This window comes from Guyanagaster necrorhizus, assembly GCF_019112545.1.
Source record: "Guyanagaster necrorhizus MCA 3950 unplaced genomic scaffold BT62scaffold_50, whole genome shotgun sequence".
Lineage (NCBI taxonomy): Eukaryota > Fungi > Basidiomycota > Agaricomycetes > Agaricales > Physalacriaceae > Guyanagaster > Guyanagaster necrorhizus.
In genome coordinates, this window is record NW_025064929.1 from 221,694 (window position 1) to 236,537 (window position 14,844).

General features: G+C 47.2%; 4 protein-coding genes across 4 annotated transcripts; 2 read left to right on the forward strand and 2 right to left on the reverse strand.

Moving 5' to 3' along the window:
- The first annotated feature begins 957 nt into the window (after nt 1-957).
- Nucleotides 958-5,237, forward strand: BT62DRAFT_938077 (uncharacterized protein). Its single transcript, XM_043187460.1, has 13 exons — nt 958-1,476; nt 1,529-2,195; nt 2,244-2,524; nt 2,578-2,694; nt 2,751-2,837; nt 2,889-2,903; nt 2,955-2,987; nt 3,040-3,048; nt 3,098-3,136; nt 3,187-3,388; nt 3,441-3,733; nt 3,787-4,708; nt 4,758-5,237. The coding sequence occupies exons 1-13, from the start codon at nt 1,115-1,117 to the stop codon at nt 5,133-5,135; spliced, it is 3,405 nt and encodes a 1,134-aa protein (XP_043033899.1). The 5' UTR covers nt 958-1,114; the 3' UTR covers nt 5,136-5,237.
- A 260-nt stretch (nt 5,238-5,497) lies between these two features.
- Nucleotides 5,498-7,948, reverse strand: BT62DRAFT_997785 (uncharacterized protein; the record flags this gene model as incomplete). The annotated part of the gene is made up of 11 exons (XM_043190681.1): nt 5,498-6,022; nt 6,192-6,262; nt 6,343-6,530; nt 6,579-6,616; nt 6,744-6,842; nt 7,043-7,105; nt 7,159-7,354; nt 7,409-7,458; nt 7,508-7,622; nt 7,818-7,833; nt 7,887-7,948. 11 exons carry the CDS (start codon nt 7,946-7,948, stop codon nt 5,838-5,840), a joined length of 1,083 nt encoding a protein of 360 aa, XP_043033900.1. The 3' UTR covers nt 5,498-5,837.
- A 631-nt stretch (nt 7,949-8,579) lies between these two features.
- BT62DRAFT_924071 (uncharacterized protein) lies at nt 8,580-9,343 on the forward strand (the record flags this gene model as incomplete). Its single annotated transcript, XM_043184576.1, has 2 exons — nt 8,580-9,131; nt 9,188-9,343. 2 exons carry the CDS (start codon nt 8,580-8,582, stop codon nt 9,341-9,343), a joined length of 708 nt encoding a protein of 235 aa, XP_043033901.1.
- A 3,321-nt stretch (nt 9,344-12,664) lies between these two features.
- BT62DRAFT_910675 (cytochrome P450) lies at nt 12,665-14,809 on the reverse strand (the record flags this gene model as incomplete). Its single annotated transcript, XM_043183807.1, has 12 exons — nt 12,665-12,752; nt 12,804-12,956; nt 13,015-13,146; nt 13,200-13,243; nt 13,302-13,529; nt 13,585-13,598; nt 13,661-13,772; nt 13,826-13,938; nt 13,994-14,142; nt 14,195-14,383; nt 14,442-14,574; nt 14,632-14,809. 12 exons carry the CDS (start codon nt 14,807-14,809, stop codon nt 12,665-12,667), a joined length of 1,533 nt encoding a protein of 510 aa, XP_043033902.1.
- Nucleotides 14,810-14,844: the final 35 nt, after the last annotated feature.

A 14,844-nucleotide genomic window follows, 5' to 3' on the forward strand; every position in this document is an offset into this window, starting at 1 on the left:
ATAGTCATAAGCACAGTAGGGATATACATACCTCAGTCGGGCACAATGTGGGTGAAGCGACTGAGGCATACGGGTAGGAACGGCTGGACTATATAGGTGATCGGGAAACGACAGGAGGTGTAAGCATATATAAGGTAAATAGAACGAGTGATTGAAAAGTAAGATAAGATGAAACGTACGGATATCCTCCAACACTTATGTCCCCGAGCGGTCGGGACGATGGAAGTTTACCTGATTTTTATTCTTTTATCAATTCCTGGAATGGTTATCACTTTGTAAGACTTTGAAGCTTGAAGAACTGACAAGATGTCATCTTCCAAGAGTTTTATTGTCAAGAAATGTTTCCATTAAATATTTCAAGTTATGGAGACACAGATAAATACAATATTTGGCGATAGAAGAATGTAGTTGTACAAGGAAACTAACGTTTGACAAGAAGGTTAATCCAACTCATATTGTTTAATTGCTGTGACTGGGAATCGCGGAATCACCTCCGTAAAGTAGCATGAGAGCAACTTCCAGAGTTTGGTGACAAAACGGCATTCCATCACTGCCTTTTTCGCCTTCTCGGCCTGGCCAAGGCAAACAAGGTCCGGAGAGAAAAGCAAGGGTTGTCCTATGAGTCTCAAGGAGCTTGAAGGGTCTGAAACACATCCAACGAGACGAGTCAAATTGTCCCGCACAGCGTTGAGGCATGGTCGCATATACTCGTTGAAAAGCATAGAATAAAATGGCCATCGTCCATAATGTATCTGACACGCGAGCATCTCAACCTCCACATCAAATTGTGTCCAAATCCCTAAAAAAGCGTCACCCCAATCACTGTACGATACACGGTCAGATTTTTCTTCTTACATTTTTAGGAGAGCAAAATTAGGTAGACTCACGGAGGAATCGGCAAGTAGGGACACGATCACGTATCAACCTGCCCTCAGGAGCACGTGTTCAACAGTCCGGCCGTTCCAATCTCTTACAACTGCTGCTAGCAACTTGTTATCACTTTGTCGTCGACGTTCCACTCTTCTGTCAGTAGCCATACCCTAGATCTCCGGCTACTTTGCTTTTCAAACGATCCTGTTGACTCATTTGCTGTTGCACCTCTCCAACCAGTTCTATGCCTCCGACAGCAGCTCTCAAGTTGCACCATGTTGCCTTGGACTCGCATTGGCCTGTAGAAGTCCACCAGATCTCTACTCTTTTCTCAAATCCTGTTCCTCATTTGAAGTTTTCCGAAACGTATCCTGGAATGACATCCTTGTTCACCGACCTTTTCAAAGAACTGAGGAGCGCCACATCGACCGGCCTTTCAACTGTGGAACCAGAGTCGCAGCCACTTCTTGGTTTCTTGGATATCATCCTAGAAACGGTGTCATCGCTTCGACGAATGCAACAGGACCCTCACCCATTCACCATGCCTATTTGGTCCACCCTAGTCCGAGCACTGTGCTATACATGCTTTAACGACGTCGAGATATAGTAAGTAGCACCATATCTTGTGATATCCATGTTTCTTACCCACTACGTGAAGCAACGATACACCTTTTATTCTTCCCAGGAACTTTGTGGAATCCGTTTGTGATGGACACGCTCTGATGCTTGTTTCTTTTCTGTACAAGAATACGCTACTATCTATGTCGCACTCAGACGCAGCTCCAGGGGAAAGCCCGTGTCACCAAAGCAATCATTCTAACGAGCATCCTTTGGAATCAGGCGTAGTTCTCACAGACGAAGAAGGCTCTGAACTTGTCAGTGACGGCAATGCCCCCGAGGTTGAACCCAATACATGGACTTTTTCATCCGAATCAGACCGTGGATTTGGGGGAGACATATTCGATGAGCCAGACAGTGCCCTCTTTGGTGATCTCTCAGAGTCGGAAGAGTGGCCATGTCACAACCTTTCGCCGTCTTCCAGTACTAGGTCCCTTGATATGTCATTTCAGGCACACGTTCTTCTAGGCAAAGGACGTCGTATGGATGCGGTTCTTCCTGTTATCTGCATTGCGGATAGGGAGAACATCATGGCTCTCATTGCCAGTGTAGCCTACCAACGACGTGTTTGGGGGATTGAAGAGCCCATTGTAGGTGTAATTCTCACGAAGGATGGGTTTTCGGCCCAGGTCATTCTGGGGTGGACAAACCCACCTGATACAGGTAGTGATTCAGAGTCTCCAGATGATAACATGTCTGATGACTTGGTGAGTTTCTGGTTGACTCTGTTCATCATTATGCTAATTCTGTAGTAGCCAATGGTGCATATCGCCTACTCCGATGCAGCTTGTGCAGCCAGTGGTATCTTCAATCTGACGGATCCCATTTCTACACTTTCTTTTGTGCAATTTATTATTCAGGTTCGTGATCATTATAATAAGATTGTACTAGAATGTTGCAAACCTGGCATGCCTGCCAATTCTCCGATTTCCTGGAGATCTGATCTTATTGATCCTTCATGTCTTTCTGATTGGGGGGAAAGGGGAGAAGAAGCTGTTGCCTCATGGATTCAGAGTTTGAGAACAAGCAGTGTTGAGTGAGTGGATGCAATAGGCTGACTTTGAATATCATTTTCTGATTGTCTGATAGTACCAACGATGACCCACCACCATATCCTGTTACACCCCCTCCGACACAGCAATTCCATCACATAACAATGTTAGATCCAAATGAGTCCAGGAAGAAGCCTGTTCGTGGGAGGCAGCCGTGTGTATATATGATCTTGTGCTGATTGCAAATGCCTGATCTGTCTTTCTGGATAGACACAGTATTCCTACTGAAGCCATGATTCCGACTCAGAGCAAAAATGATAAGCACAGTTCCAGGAAAGGTTCAACATCCACATCTACGTGAGTTTGACCACTTTTAGCAATGAGATTGGTGTTAACTTCTTAGCATAGAAGTTCAGCTCTGAAGTACGTGTATCCTCTACAGTTTCGCCGCTGCTGCCAACAGATCAATGATAGATCTAAGCCTTCTGGATTGAATGCCCCGTCGTTGTATGTCTTATCCCTCGAAGCCACTAAAAGCTGATGAACGATATCTATGCAGAAACAACTCGTAATGAGTTTTCCTTGGTCGATTTAGTATGTTCTAATGGTGTGCATAGAGTTCAGTCAGCTTCGATCTCGATTTACTCCTGCTCAAGGTCAGTCATCATGTCAATTCCCTTTTCATCTCTGACTTTATTTGCACTAGATTCGCTAACAAAGTTGGAAATGGAATTGGGCTGACGATGCCACTCTCCATTACGACTTATACCTATGACAGATATATCTTCTCCGTGAGAGCCGCGATATTACTGAACATCGACAACTTCAAGAACCAACAACACGTCAATGAGTATACGAAACTATACGAAACTCTGACCTGTTTTGTGGACCCAGGATGGCAAAGTATGGTACGTTAGGATGACCCATCTGACCATCTCAGACTATCAACCACTTCTTTAGGGCCAGTTACCAGTAGTCGAAGGATCATATCTTAAGGCCATCAACGAGTGCTTCTGGGAGCAACTCATGACTGTCCGACAGAGATCGCCGGACAGCAACCTCCCAAAAATAAAGCCCTCTCATCAGACAGCTGTGTCTGAACGTCTATCACTATTCTTCTGGGCGACCCTTGGAGCGTTTTCACGTGGGCAGCGCAAGTCTGTCAACGAAGCAGAATCTCGTCTGCAATGGGATACACTGCTGTTCCATGTTTTGAACAGCATCGACTCCGACGTTATTCACGTAAGACCACTGTGAGTAGGTCTTTCTTTCACGCATGATAATGGTTGATGTAAAGGTTTGATAGATTTGAGCGAACTATTTTGCTTTCTCGCAACCGCCTTGTGGACGAACTTTGTTCCAAAAGCGTCAAGGACGTCCGGGCTAGTGCGATCGATCGAGCGAAGGATTATTATGACCTCTGCTGGGCTTCTGGTTCTGCCAGTGCTTTTCCAGGCAATCACACGGAGCTGGATGTCATCAGATCCCAGGAACACGCAGCTCTAAATGTCGCCAGGTATCTGTTACAGCAGACATCTCATCTTTTCCCAGAAACTGCGCCGGAACCCCAAGCCATTGTTCATCGCGCCAGCGGCGAACCACACACAGGAAAATGTGATGCAGTTGTAGTTCTTACCGCCGATGACCTCTTGTTGCCTAGTACAGACTGCAAGATACCTGAATTCATCACCGTACCGCAAGATGATAGTCCGGGTCTGTTTCCCAAGCCTCAGGAGGAGGAACGTGATGGCCAGGTTTTGCTAGTTCCTTCCTCTCAGCGAGCGGCCGCTACGCCACCCCGCTCAGACAAGGAGCAGCCTGTATCTTCCGAAGGACCTACAGATGAACCTGTGACTCTCGATATTTTCAAGGTCGATTTGAAATCCTCTAGCAATTCATTCTTAACTGCGTTCTCCGAGACTGGCTGCGTAGTGGGAAGTGATGGGAAGAGAAGCACCGACATTCGGCAGCTGCACGAAAAGATCGAAAAGATCGGCAAGGCTGTTCCTGCCGAACTCTTAAGTAAAATTCTCTTCGCCATCCTTGTGGTTGAACATAAGAGGCCCCATGATGATGCAGCGAAGCCGTTGAATCAGGCCAGGGCTTATGTAGACGCTGCCGTCAGGTTGCTTCAAGCTCATGGTATAACCGGACTGCCCGTGTTCGCACTCGCCACTAACGGCAATGACGGTGTAGTGTTAATGGCATGGCACGGCAAAACCACAGAGGTATGTTTATTTTCTGATTCGAGATTTGCCATCTAATCGCTTTGTACAGAAAGTCTACCTTGTTGACCGATCAGTACAGCGATTTGATATATCGTCGCCCGTAGAAGTGTTCCACTTTGCCACATTCCTCCTTCGCCTCAGAGATTATTACGTTGAGCATTTCAAGATGCACCCGGGCCACATCGAAGCAGCAAAGAGCGCAGCACAAGAGATGGCAATGAAGGCAGAGAAGAAGCTGCGAGAGGCTAAGGCGCAGGCAAAGGAGGATGGCCTGGACCCAGACAAAGTTGAAGTTCACATAGATTGGGGATGGTGGAAGTCTGCTCAGACGCCGCGACCTCCACGTTCGAAAGAGTCAGGAAAGGAAGGGTCGAAATCAAAGTTGGAGAAAGTGGCAGAGGAGCTAGGAAATTTACATTTACGTTAGGTATATTTCATATGGTTTGCAATCTGTCTAGACAAAGGAACATTTTTTGCAGCGTCATTCATAGTCAGGAATACAGTTTGATCCTCCAAGGATTACATTTCACGTCCTGCTCGACCGAATAAAGGAGTGGTAGGTGAGATTAGTACAAATACAAGTCATCCAAACAGTCCCAGCGCTAACAATACGCGAACAAGTCACTCAGATTATTGATGATCCCATCCCGCACCCTGTCCACCGCCTCTAGACCAGCCAAAGAACACTCTAAACACACCAACGGCGAGTCCGCCACAACTTTCCGCACCATGATCATCGTTGACTTCAGCAACCCCAAAACGTCGGTTGGATTCCATCCAGTAATAGTCCCACATTTCCTTGCACCCTGCATGTGGGTTGGGAAAGACGGACTCGGGCCCTCCAATGGGAGACAGCGATGAGCGTATTCTCGCCCGCATACGAGTAAGCGAGTCGTGCGCCGAGAGGAAACACATCCGCAGTTCGATATCCACCGAACGCGGGAAAATAACACCTCCCCCGGATGTCTAGAAGCATGGGGGATCTATTAACATCCGGTGGTAGACAACCCCCAAGGTGGCGTAGGTGGAGTTTGAAGCAGGACCGATGGACCGAAAGGCCCTGTATGGTTCGAACGAGTCTCCCCAGGATGGTAGCCGTACCACAAGGTCCGGGTTACAATCTTTCGTATCACGAGAGGAAAGAGGGACTCAAACCGAGAAGGAAATGTCGAGAAGCCGAACGCAGATCGAATCTATGTTCAGTGGCTCTGACAGGCTCTCGGTGAGGGCCATGGAAGAAGAGGACATTGAACGAGAGGATGATATCAATATGAGAGAGAATGGAAGTGCTGTTCCTTGCGGCATTTTGTAAAGCTGATCGGCAGCCCAGGATTCAAAGGAGGGGATGCAATATTTGCTGGATAGCTAGACAATGTTTAGGAGAAAAAACATAGATGCGCCATGAGCGAGGTAGGGGTTGTGTGGATCTCTGAGTAATTCGCTCAATATAAAGGTGGCGATCGCAATGGAAAAGGAAACTCACAGGTGATGCAAAGCCCACAGTGTAGGTCCCGAAATTTACCAGCACTTTCGGGGATCCTAATGACAGGCAAGCTGATCAGTTCGGGAAGTATCTCTCGGACTACATAAGAGCAATGAGTATACCTCTAAATTACCAAACGGATTCATCGTACCTGTCCGGGGAGTATTGTTCACCGACGCCTTCCAGATGTGTATCGACGATTGACAAACAAGATAAAGCGCGGCGAGAGCTCTCTGCAGTGGTCGCGTCGACGACGTCTTCCTCATCAAGATCACAAGTTTTTCCTGACATGCCGGAAACTTTGAACATAAGCTCCCCCACAAGGGTAATGGATGATTGCTAGGGAAAGGCGGTTAGCGAGAACAAACAAGGTGGCGAGATTCATACCCGGATGCACCAACCAGGATCACGAAGAAGATCGATTGCTCGACGTAAAGATGATCATCGCGTCATCGTCAGGCAGCATTTGAGGGTCGTCGCGCAGTATACCTCCGGGGTCCTTGTCATACTTTGAACACATCGTGCTCCAGGCATCCATGCCTTCTCAGAAACCCTTGCCCTCCTGATCTTGAATGACAAGGTATCCTGACGCGCCAGAGGCGTGCTTAAGATCAGCGACAATCGGCTCGATCTTATCTGCTCGCTCGGGGTCTAGGATTATTAACGAGCATTTTGTGAGCGCTATGCAATGTTTAAGCTGCTCCAGGGGTAACCATCTACCACGCATATGAGTAAGAAAATCATCTGAACGGAAGACTAGATAATTACGCATTCAAGAGAGCGGTTACAGATCCGAGAAGGTCTGAGATGGAACCTGAGCGGACCCCGTAGAAGCACGGATGCAGACGTACGGCAAGCCCAAAATACGATGTAGTAGCTCGGGAAATTTCGAGAGCAGATGACTACACGATCGCCTGCATAAGAAGTGAATACTAAGGAAGCCTTGACAAACGCCCATTATATTCACCCCTTTGAATTTTGTAAACATCCCTGAAGATGGCAGCACATTTAACTGTCGTATCAAGTATCTCTTTGAAAGTGTAGCATTCTTTCTCGAACACTACGTAGGTCTTGTTGGCATGTTCTTTTGTCGACTGCAAGAAGAACACTCTTATCGATGGCCAGAGATTCTTCCACACTTTCGAGACCCTATCACCAACCACCTAAATCGCATATATATTCAGGCATCGAGCTATAGCTCAGTAGGCTGCACGTACGCGAGTTTCAACCTCGAGCAGACTTCCCGGTGCCATGAGTATTCGGTCCGCTGAAAGTATACTTGTTGGCATACGAGATGCGTCTGTCAGCGAGCGCACCTTCCTCCAGGGAACAGCACGGGTTCCAACTCTTAGTGTTAATCATGATTGGGATTGGCGATGTTCCAATTAAAATTTCGGTAGGCCAGTCCGCCTTTGTGCTGAGCACAGTGGTCTGCGAAGTGAAGTATAGCAGGAGCACCACGATCCACCTTTAAGGCCTTGATTTAACTTGCTTGCCAGTGCCGCTTACGACCAGTGAGCACGAAAGGAGAAGCTCTCAACAGTGGATCCAGTACTCCAGCTACAATTCCTTGTATTTTTTAAGCACTAAGCTGACAAACGATATCAATATGGCGTTATTACTCACTTGGACGTTTTGAAGACTGGAAAGGATGAGCAAGTCAAGAAAGAAGCATGATCACCGGGATAGACGGACCGTGGCGGCAAATTAACCCGACACCCAAGTTCCCACGGTTCCTTCCTGTTTACCGTCTTCATTACTCTTGTGTCCTGGGCAATAATATCTCCCTTCCCCTCCCGGTCTCATGATGGACGACGTTCTTATTCGATACAATGACTTGGTCGAGGAGTCTACGGGAATACTATGACACCTCTCAACAACTTTACCTTTACCGCACCTGGAGTAATTCATCGTTTCAGAAGATATGCTTGCCCGTTCTGGCGGGCCAAACAATGATATTTATCTTGGGTGGGACTATGGGCCTCGACATCTGGTAGACGTACATGCTGAACTCCTTAGGCAACTGGACAGGACTTGGGGTTGTGGCCGTGTTGTCATTGTACTGTGTACGTTATCGAACACGGCATCTATTCTTACTCTGATTCTCCCTTGTAAGGGCGAAACGCAATGAGCGCAAGTCCACAATGGCCAACAATTGGCTTCGAACTAGCTCCGAGCGTCAGTGAATCTTTGCATCTGTCGTAAGCTCCTCCACAGGTGCATATAAGCAATGGACGTCGAGACGGTCCTGCAATATCTCGTCGTTCTTTCCCCCACCTTGTCGCGTAGCTTGAAGCTCGCATAATAACCATCCACGACCACCTAGCTTCCTCGCTTCAGTGATCTCCGGTACAGAACCGCTGTACAGTTGCCTTTACCTCGAACACAATGCCACCCGTGGAGACCGTGCTCAAGGCTGCCCTTTCTCACTCTTCCGAAAAACCAGTATGTTCGATATGTCCTCCTGGTCTTCCTAAACTGTCGAAACACCCCGTCACGAAAATCAAAGCTGGGGGCCGCAGGGGGTTCAACACCGATAAGAAGTATTTTCTCGCCCTCTACGGAAGAGAATGGGCATCCATCGAGGATTTCCAAGCCTGGTTTTTGAACGAACAACGTGTTCATGGCGTCAAGTTCGTCGTGTTCGAAAGCTTGGAGAATACCGCTCCCCTTGGAAAGCGAAGGTGGTTGGCGGAGCATACCTTTTCCTGTTCTCGTTACCAACCATCCGAGCCCCGATACGTCGGTCCTCCTAAGCCAAGAAAAAACACCTGCTTCTGCTCAATCAGAGTCAAGACGTATCCGGACACTCCGATTGTTCGAGGAAGTTATAATGATTTTCATTCACATCCTCTCGGCAAAGCGAATGTTACATTCTCCGAGAAGCTACTCTCTTTTGTCTCTGAGAAGATGAGCCTCAGTACGAGAAAGTCAGACGCGGTATGTCCTCTTTTGACATGAGAGCAATCGAGTCTGACTGCATCGTTTTTCCAAAGCCCTCTCAAACTGACGATGTCTATAAAGAGCCTACGAAGGATTGCGATAGCAGTGTTGACGCTTGGCGTCCAGAAAGTGCCTTGTACCTCGATATCCCGGATCCTTTTGCACCCAGGTCCATGATCGATCCTAACACAAGCTACATCGAGGATTAGCAGGCGGACGTTGATGTGCGCCCATTTGTCTCTCTTGTCTGACTAATGTCACGTTCTGACCTTGTTTACAGATTTCAGATTTCCAGGATGAGGACTATTTGCCGGTTATTATAACAGTATAATCCTTTCTTGAGCTGGCCTCTAGAGGATTTGCTTCTTAGGGTTTAAAGTAGGCGGTAGCTTTTTCCTGACGCTCTTTTTCAATTTTATTTCATTTTTCATCAGAACTTTGATGACTGTCAGTGAGAATGTAAACAGAGTGCATCATCGGTGTCCGCAGCGACCATTCAAGGAAGATCACCACGCTTGAAGGAATCGAGAGAATGTTGCTCGTAAGGACGCTGGAAAGTACTGGTGGGTTTATTGTTATCTTTTGCTTCCTTTCTAATAAGCCACAGCTCTTGAACTCTCGTTAGTAAACACGATGTCAAAAAATATCATCCGTTCAACATATGAAGGAGAAATGAGGCCCGTTACTACCTACCCTCAACAAGTTTCGCTGCTCTTTGAGGGCCGCAATGGAATTGCTTTACCTACGTCACCTAGGACCCAGGAATATCAATACGTTTCCAGGAAATTCTGGCATGTTGCATAGACTTTCTGAAAGAGACGCTAGTTAGTTGATTGTACCTTGACCACCATCACTCCGCACACTTATCCAGGACCTTCAGAACATCTCTTCGTGATGTATCCCAGCCTTCTAGCCACTCTTGAAACCAGTGAAGCTCAGATATCGTCAAGAAGACGTTTAGCGCCACCGTCTGTACGGAGAAAACCCTTGACAGACGATGGGCGTTTCATTGTTATCGGGACACTGCAAATCACACTCGGAACTCGACTGTGACTGGCTGCACCTTGTTAGACATTGACGGACGTAGGGTATTACGGGATCACCTCCAGCCATCCGACGAGCTTAGCCCGACAGCAACGTCCATGTGCGCTTTGGAACGATCATCGCGTTCATGCCACGGATTGGAGACGGTGGATCGAGAGGGTGCTCTGATAGAAATTTTCTTGATCATTTTAGCTTGCAGTCCTGCGACTCTATCCTCTGCGACCGCATCAAAAGCGCCAATGCGAACAAGCAAGTCATCGGCTTTCCGTTCGCTCTAGGATTGCTTGACTGCCGCACAAGGGCCGCCATCTCTGGTCGTCAAGTTCGACGTTGTCTATGGTTAATCATGTTGTTCCATCTTGGCGACTTCCTCATCCCCTGGAAGCTGTGCCCGACCTTGTCGGTTTCGATGAGTGTAACATATCCGATCCGATAAATGGCCTTTTTCGACAGGTACGTCCTCTGTATGCAATTGTCGTGCTAGTCGCTTAACGACGGTGTTCAGAGTCGACGTGACATACGTCAGACTTCAGTGCACATTCACAGTCGACATATTCTTGGTTCGCATAAATCATCATACATGTTACAGAGTCTTGATAGAGACTCAGCTACCACGATCCTTTCCAGAATATGTACGTGTATGTGTAACGAGGGAAATGCCGTTGGAAGGTTGACAGAATGAGAAAGGTTTGCTTTTATGTCCAGCAACTGCTGTTTATGGATTACCTTGTATGTACGCTTTCTGGGTCACAGATGTTCCGTGAGATTCTAACAACATTGTATCCCACAGTCTAGGATTCTCTTGTGTTTCGCAAGCGTTAACGAGGGCATGAAGAAACACGTCGGCGACACTTTTATGCGCAGTTATGCTCTCCGAGACATAGGGGTGACCGAAGCCGTCAGTGCTCTTGACTTGTAAGTATGCAAAACACCTTGGTTGCGTATCATCAGCCTATCCAGGACGGGTAGTGTAGCCCGCCCATATGCCTTGTCTACAGGTTGTTCGACGTCGTTTTCTCAAGTGTGGGACGTGCTTTGTTTACCTCGGAGAAATTCAGCGGAACGGTATTTGACATCAGTGGCTTCTTAAAAGGATGGAAAATAAGTGCGGACCCGAATTCTGCATTGGAGAATCGACATGGCCCTTCTTTCTTCTGGCGCATATTCGCCACCGCTATGAACTGTTTAAATCCATTTCTTTGATGAATGCGATCTGGATTCTATCCATCACATTTTTTTCCAAATTCACTTTGACGCCTTGTACTTTTAGTGTCGACGGTGATTCATACTTGTACCTTTACCCTATGGGTTTTGGGTCAGTTCAAGTGCCCTTCAAAATCAGCTACGAATCTGGAATTCGTTGAATAGCTTCTAGGACTTGGGACCTCATATCTTCTCTTTTTCTAACAACGCTAATTGATTCAGATACACGTCCGGACCGTCGTCCTATATATAGAGCGCAGGGAAAGCCTCTTATGCCAAGATTATTTCCTGCAAAGTTTGAGGGGCGTTTTCATCGGTCCGTCTGGAAGTCATTCAAATAACAGGAAGATCACCGTCGAAACACTAGCTTCTATCCCGGCGGCGACGCTCTCTTACTTGGTGATGTACCTTTCGGAACCGTGCGATCCGGCTTCTAGACACAGGGCACTTAACGTCACTGGACCCCATACGTGCTCGTGGTCAACTGATTTCGATATCATTGTCGCTGCCAACGCTGGTGCGGGAATGGTTTGGAAAGAGACCCTTTTTTTGTTGTTTGAACGTTTAGAATTCCATGGATGTCATCGCCGTCCACTTGGACATAAACGTGAACCCTTGCTTCGGCTGGAATATCTCTCCCTCGTGAATGATGAAAATTTTGTGCACTAGTGTGTCGCTTGTCATTGGCGCCTCGAAGGTTCTTTTCGGCCTTGGACTACACCTCCCGTGCAGGGTGGCTTAGATGCCGGAAACTCTTTAAAGTTTGTTCGATTCGCGACTCGGATTTTATGTGGGAGTGTGAATCAGTGGGAAAAGGCATACTGAAAACGACGCACGGTAACGCGCGACGCGGTTCTTCCTAGCGATGTCATCTCGACCACCATGGAGACAAAGTTATCCCATTTTCTTGATGGACGTCAGATTGAATAATAGAGACAGAACGACGAAGCCATGACCCCACGGAGGGATTCACGATCGCTATACATTTGTGCCGCCACTCAAAATTTGATGATCATAAGACAATAGTATCTTGTTAATCAGAACTCGGGGGGCACCTGATCAGAATGAATTCCGTGCTTCCATCACCACTGATAATGAAAACGATGCGTTCGAAAGATGTACACCTTGTGTAAGTTCCCATCGCTCTCTCCCAACAACTAGTAATATATTGAACATCGAGTTAAAATGGCCTGAAGGCCGGGTACAAGTAGGTACAATACAACGAACAAAATTAGCAAGCAACAATGAACAAAATTATTAACAAATACAGAAAGCATTATAATTTACTGTCTTGAAGGGTCGCCCGCACGGATCAACAGCTCGGCCTCGTGCGAACGTGGTATAATTCGACAATTGAAGGGATCGGGATGCCTATCACGACTCATGAGGAAAGCGGAAAGCTGGTAGACATATAAGACCCACGAAATGGTAGATGAGAGGTATCCTTCACTCCGAGACCAATCAGGGAGCCTGACTTGCTCCTTGTTGGATTCCGGAAGAATGTTGAACACGGAGAGCACAGCAGCAACAGTAATATAGAACTCATCGTCCGCAAGATGTTGTCCGGGACAGATTCTACAAATAGATTTATTGGTTAGTAGGTATCCTATTTGGAGCCATGAATAGCATTTACCTGCGCCCGTATCCGAAAGCGAATTTGCGAGGATCTGAATTGATGCCCTTGGCCTCATTGTGGGGCTCCAGATATCTTTCTGGAAGGAATTCAAAGGGAGACGGATAAGTGTCTGGATCATGCATTACGGCCCTATAGAAAGTTCGTCAGCCGAAATTGAGAACTTCTTGATTGGTGGTACGTACCATGTGTTAGGCACAACCACGGAGCCAGAGGGAATCAAATAGCCCTAAAAGGATCGTCAGAATATGAACTGAAGGCAATGGGCTGTTCAAACCATGACACACGTTGTAAGAATCATCTTTAGTCGACTTGTGTGGTACTGCTAGAGGTCCAACTGGATTCAATCGATGGACTTCCTTGAGCAAAGATTCAACGTAAGGCAAGCTTTCTCGATCGTTGAAATCAGGCAATCGTGCGGACCCGACTACGCAAGATATTTCTTCTTGCGCTTTCTTCTGCTTGTCCGGGAGAAGCGTCATATACAGGAAGAATGAGCATAGTGACGATACGGTCTGAAGACATTTGCTGATTAGCTACGATTGAAAGTGACGGATAATGTCTGCTTACTGTGTCGGCACCGGCTATAATTAAATGTATGGTCAGCTTGTGATATCCGGGGTCGAGTAGATTGCGGAGCCCTTACCGGAGTAGAATCCAGTGGTGACCCACTTGTTAACGTCTTCTTGGTATGATGATGGATTTTTGTACCGCTGAATAAGATTGGCAGTAAAGGAAGGGATGGCCGTCCCTTTGACCTTAATTAAATGAAGTTCAGTCGGTTACTGACGTTAAGACAAAGAGCACTGACCACTTGCTCCTTGACGGAGTTATAAGGTATATCTCGGAGTTCCTCCATATCTCTGTGGAACTTCTCAGCCTTCTTCATCCAGTTGAAGCCCAACCATCGCGGAAGATACAGCACTTGTGAATTAACGTCATCGTCTGGTGATCCAAGGAAATGAGTGATTCGACTTACTGATAGGGAATGAGTCAACCAGAAAGGCACCGGCAGTGGTAGACTCCGAAAACCCTTGATCACCCCGATCGGCAAGCTCGACAAGTGGGTCATTTTCAGGTCTAACGTCGTACCCATGTGATATGAGGAAAGTTATGGAGGCGATATGACTACAAGTGACTTCAATATTCTACCTATTGCGTGTTAACGAGTAAGCCTTACTGTCGAATATGGTCACGGAATTTTTCCGGGGATTCCAAGAGCGCTCCGAGGAATATCCTTGTCTTCTCTGCCTCGATGGGCCGCCACTGCTGGACCTTCCGGGGTCCGACGACTTCAAGGATCAACTTCCTGTACTCCCGTAAACGCGTGCCGTAAGGGCAAAGAGGTACACTGTGGACGTATCCGGCGCTGTACAACAGTTTACACATGTCAGAAATACGTCCTGGACAATCAAATGCTCGCTTACAGCTCTCCGCCCATCACTAGACGCGGCCTATCTGAGTAGATGCCACCGCGCTGATCAAGTAGAGCGAAAACGGCCTTGGCTGAGTTTAGCACTATAACGGACTGCCCAACAACGTTGAGATAGATAATATCGCCTTAATGAATATAGCAGATGAACACCAATCAATATATATCTGTTGGCAAAGGCCTACCATATTGTCGACCCCACTCGGCGTATTTTAACCAAGGATATTTCACGGCCATGTCGAGAGCATTTCCGAGAAACGGGAGACCGGGAGGACCGGGAGGCAGGAGAGAGCGTTGCTTGCGGCAGAAGGCATAGACCAAGTAAACGAAGAGAATGAGTGCAATGAAAAGAGGGGTATCCATTTCGTCAGGACAACTAAGAGGTCCCGAACTGGATG